Genomic DNA, 5194 nt, shown 5'->3' on the forward strand with positions numbered 1-5194 from the left:
GAGAGTCACGACTTTGTAGTCTCGCGCCACTTTAGGTGGACCAATAAGAAATCGTGGCTTCATGATTTCGAGATTTTCGAGATAATCGATTGTGTTAAGCGTATCCCTTTTAGAATAGGACGAGAATTTGTATGGGTATGAAACGATTCCTGTAGGAGAGTTACGACTTTGTAATCTCGCGCCACTAGGTGGACCAATAAGGAATCGTGGCTTCAAGATTTCGAGATTTTCGAGATAATCGATTGTGTCAAGCGTATCCCTTTTACAATAGGATTTTCCGCATTTCTTCATAATCTGAACGAAGTGAGGCTTGTGAATTAATAGAAAAAATTATTTATATCGTAAATGATTTATTCGAATTTTTAAATTTTAGTTTCCGGCACGGTTGCTCACTTGAGCGATTAAACGTCCTTGATTCATCTGAAAAACACATTCTTCGCTCATAACTAGTTATGATTTGGAATAAGATGAAAAATAAATGTAGACTACATATATTATCGTATTGATCTTGACGGGTCATTTGTCGTTATTAAATTCCACTACGTGAATCAAAACTTTTTTGAGGTTATGGTTTTCGAAAAACAATTCACGCAAACAATCCAACGAAAACCCATACTAAATCTTTCGGTTTTGGTGAACAATTAAAAATCACTTGAGAATTCACATTATTCTAATAAAAATGACAATCGAATTGAATATAAATCGCGTCTTTCCGACACGTAAATGGAAACAGATATGGCCGATGATTTTGAAGAGAATATAAATAATTGTGCCATGAATCGGAATTCGGTAATTATTGCCGCATACTCGCTTGCGTCAACAAAACCGTTGCGTGCCTGACAACTGCCCATGGAATTCTACATTTTTAAATAAACAATATTTACAGTAACAATATTGAGAACAATATTTACGGAGTAAAAGGTTCAATCAATGCATTAGATAACATCAACCGAATTCTGGTGTCAGTATAATATTTCTAAAACTATTGATTTAATTTTTATCCAGCATTATCTTTAGAGAATAATAAAAGGAACGTCAAATGACTGCTAGCTACTCTGACAATAAATTGATGTTTATTAATCCCTGAGAAACTCCGAATTCAAGATTATTCTATTCGTATTGTTTATTCAGATATCGAAGACTCGGCAAACTCCATTCCCCCGTCCATCACGTAAATTTCCATCAGGAAGCACCAGCAAGCAGTTCCCCCATTCAAAATTATTGGATGATGAATCGAGGCCGAACTACGACTGTCTCATCAGACAAAGAATCTTGCCCCAACTCTCAGACTCCCTCAAACAAAACTTGATAGACTAGATCGTCGAGTGCATCCACTCCATCGAACTCAACCCGAAGTCTCTATCATTTCCGCTAAATTTATGGATACAAGTACCCAAAAGATAAGTTAAAAAATCGAGGATCCAGCAGCGAGTTCGTGTTTACGTGAGTCCAATAGAATGAGAGAGTGTGAAATGAGAGCACTGGGTGTGGAAGGGGTGTCAGGGCTCTAGGCCAGGAATTCTTGCCAAATTCACTTTGAATGCCTCGATCGAAACTTTCCGGTGATCCCCAGGGGTCGGTAATGAAGCTGATACTCTTCTTAAAGTGTATTCTTTTCTCCACTCCCACACGCCCAATCGGGCAACTATTAATTGAAGAGACATTGATAGGCTTGATTAACCCCGTGGGGGTGGGTTAATGTCACAGGAATTCTGGGAAAACTTTTCGAGACACGTGGGGTGAGAGATTTGGAAATATCAGGGGCAACGTTGACAGCCTTCAACGGAAGGAGGGAAATGTGTCACAAGATGGATCAAAGTTGGCACCTGCTAAAAGTGAGGATCTGATGTTGACGTGAGGGAAATGGAAATTGGGAAAATTCCACTGGATTTCTGGGATATGAAATTAATTTCTTTGTTTTTGTTTCGTCGAAGAATTTAATGGAACGTTTAGGCTAAGGGTAATCTAAGAGCGGATGAAAAAGGTCCATCTATGATCAATTGTTTGAAGGAATGGGAATAGGAATTTTGAAAGATTTTCGTGCACAGGAAATTAATTTCTTGACGAAAGAATGGAGGTGAAATTATTTTGGGTAATTCGATTCATTTTTCGGAGGAATTCCTGTTGATTTACATTTTGTAATGATTTCATTTGAGGGAATCATTTGTAGAAGTGGGAAATTTGTGCTGAGTCTTAGACATAAGAAATTAATTTCTTGAGGGAGAGATGGAAGAAGAATTATCTCGGAGATTTGAAATTGAATTTTTGATGGGAATTCCTGTTGAGAAAAATTTTGAAGAGGTTTTATGTATCTCAAGACTTCAGGATGTAAAAGAATAGGGATTTACTGAAATCTAAGGAATTAATTTTCGGAAATTCTTTCTTACAGACAGAGAATTCTAGAGAATTTCTTGTTGAGGAAATTAATTCCTTGGATTTCAAGAAATCCTCATTCTTTCACATCTTGAAGTGTTCCGTTCAATTGAACTCTGGGAATAAATAGAAAAACGGAGAATCATATGGGATTTGGAATTTGGAGGACGGGAAATCAATTTCACGATGAACAAGCGGTAACAGGAATTTATTTCCCGATCTAGAGATGGAAGACGAATTATTTTGGAGATTCGAGATTGAATCTTCATGGAAATTTCTGCTGAGAAAAATTTTGAGAAGGTGATATTTATCTTACAACTTCAGGATGTGAAAGAAAAGGAAATTATCGTTTTATTAATTTCGTGAGCACAAAATTTTCTAGAAGTTCGCGCTCAGGAAATTAATTTCTCGGATTTCAAGAAATCCTCATTCTTTCACATCTTGAAGTTTTCCGTTCAATTGAACTCTGGGGATAAATAGAAAAGCGAAAAATCATATGGGATTTGGAATTTAGAGGACAGGAAATTAATTTCCCGACGAACGAAGGGTAGCAGGAATTTATTTCCTGATGAACGAAGGGTAGCAGGAATTTATTTCCCGATGGAGGGATGGAAGAAGAATTATTTCCGAGAATCGAAGTTGAATCTTTACGGAAATTTTGAAGAATTTTGAGGTGTTATGTATCTTACAATTTCAAGACGTAAAAGAAGAGGCAATTCTCGTCATATTAATTTCCTGATCACGAAATTTTCTAGAAATTCGCGCTCAGGAAATTAATTTCTAGGTTTTCAAGAAATCCCTATTGTTCAACATCTTAAAGTTTTCTCTTCGATTGAACTCTCGAAAGAAATAGAAAAACGGAGAATTATATAGCATTTTGAGCACAGGAAATTAATTTCCCAATGACCAAGGGGTAACAAGAATTGCTTCTGCTAATTATATTCAATTCTTCGGAAGTAATTCGTACCAACTTGCATTTCATAAAGTTATTATATTCTACTGGTTTTAGATTTCAGGTCAGCTTATCAAAAATTCTAGTCTTGCTTCACGCAATTTTCAATATAAATACAATCAATTCGAATCTTACCCTCTCGATATTTCCTCCGCTGACAATCTCCGGTGCATTAACACACACAACACGTTTAATCCTCAATTTGTTAACATGGAACGCCGACCCGTAGCAGTACATCAATACCATGGTTGTTGGAAAATAAAAGCAGCAACAGGCCAATATCCTGTAAATCCATGGAGTAATTTGGTTAACATAATCTAGTTTATCATCGCAAGATTATTTTACATGGTGGGAGGTTTTATCGGAGCTTTCGAGGGACAGCGAAAAGCCATTAATGAGTAAATTCTGAAAGTCTCAAATTAAGACTCTGAGCGTTCTCAAACCAAATTGGTTTGGCTCGAGCTTTTAGGGAACATCATGTGATGCAAAATATTAATTTATCGATATTCCAGGGGTATGATAAAAAAATTGATACAGTGAAAGGAAAATAGATTTTTTATAATCATTCATAACTTGAGGGAAGTATAGATCTTCGTAGAAATGATAAATCTTTTTTTTTTTTTAATGCTTATTTTACATCGCTTCGAGTCGGAGGAGACTATGTGGCGATTGATCAAGACTTTTTTGAACCTCGTTAGATCTCACCAGTCTACCCGGCCAGGAATCGAATCTGGAACCTATCCGTTGTGAGACAACGGCCTTAACCACTACGCCAGGCCACCGGGCGAAATTATAAATCTGGACTAGGTGTTACTACTGGTAATTATATTGATCTAGACTCTAAAGGATGGTTGTATTTATTATGATCTTGGATAAAGTCAATCAATAATGATCAATATTAAAGTACTTCATCAATTTTTTCGACAGAAAATTCCGTCTTTCAAGGAAATTAATAATTATCAGTCGAGCTCGTCCAAGAATGCACGGATTTTAGTAATTTTTATTTAGAATCGTGATAAAAAATAAGAGGCAGTCCGTAAATTTTATTATTTACTCCGGAAAATTTGCGGTATTGCCACGTATTTTTTTTCTGTCCTCATAAAATTTACAGAGTCTTAAGGTAGTACTTTAGTATATTGAAGCAACGATGAGATTTTTATGAAAATTGACATGCAGATAGACTTTAAGGTAGTGTTGTGTAGTGCGGGGGAATAGAACGGGAGAATTCCGTACCTAGTTTTGTACTTTTACGGATAAACTTATAATATATCAAAATATCAAATAAATATGAAATGAGTGCAGGCCAACCCTAAGCAACATTTGGCGCGCAGAAGTAATGGAGGAAAAATGAAAAAAACCCTTTCAAGGACTGGAACTATGCCCCGAAGGTCCTAAAATAAGGCCCAAGTCGGTAAGTTTAGACTTAGTCTCTCTTGAGTACCCGTACACGGAGAGAAATAATTAGTAAAAAATTACGAAACTTTCAGTTCGCTTACCGATTACGGAATAGACTCGAAAAATTGAAGTGACGATATCCTAATGTCTCACACATAATTCAGATAAAAATTGCATGACAGTTCTTCAAAATTTCGTACAAACAAATTTCACTGCAGAATTACGGAAAAGTCAAGTAATTTCGATTGAATATTTCTCTCCGTATAAAACGACGTACCTCTCGGTTAGAATCCTGAAAAATTATAAATTACATAGAAGAGGGAAAGTTGTTATAGCTTTCCACATTTTTATGACGCCAGGGGAGTCGTTGGATAGGATTTGGATTAGGTAGGAAGGGGAACAGGATAATTATCGATATAATTTTTACAAGGAAAAAAAATAAAAATTTAAATTACTGTAAAAATGGATAATAAT

At 35.9% G+C, this 5194-nt stretch overlaps 1 protein-coding gene across 1 annotated transcript in view; it reads right to left on the minus strand.

Annotated features, from left to right (window-relative positions):
- Window positions 1–5194, minus strand: part of LOC105264028 (trace amine-associated receptor 9) — a 26269-nt gene that overhangs the window by 11075 nt on the left and 10000 nt on the right. Inside the window, exon 5 of the mRNA XM_011300600.1 lies at window positions 3461–3608. Coding sequence (XP_011298902.1) covers window positions 3461–3608 — 148 coding nt within the window. The remainder of the gene's footprint in view (window positions 1–3460; window positions 3609–5194) is intronic.

This window comes from Fopius arisanus, unplaced genomic scaffold (genome assembly GCF_000806365.1).
Source record: "Fopius arisanus strain USDA-PBARC FA_bdor unplaced genomic scaffold, ASM80636v1 scaffold00018, whole genome shotgun sequence".
NCBI lineage: Eukaryota > Metazoa > Arthropoda > Insecta > Hymenoptera > Braconidae > Fopius > Fopius arisanus.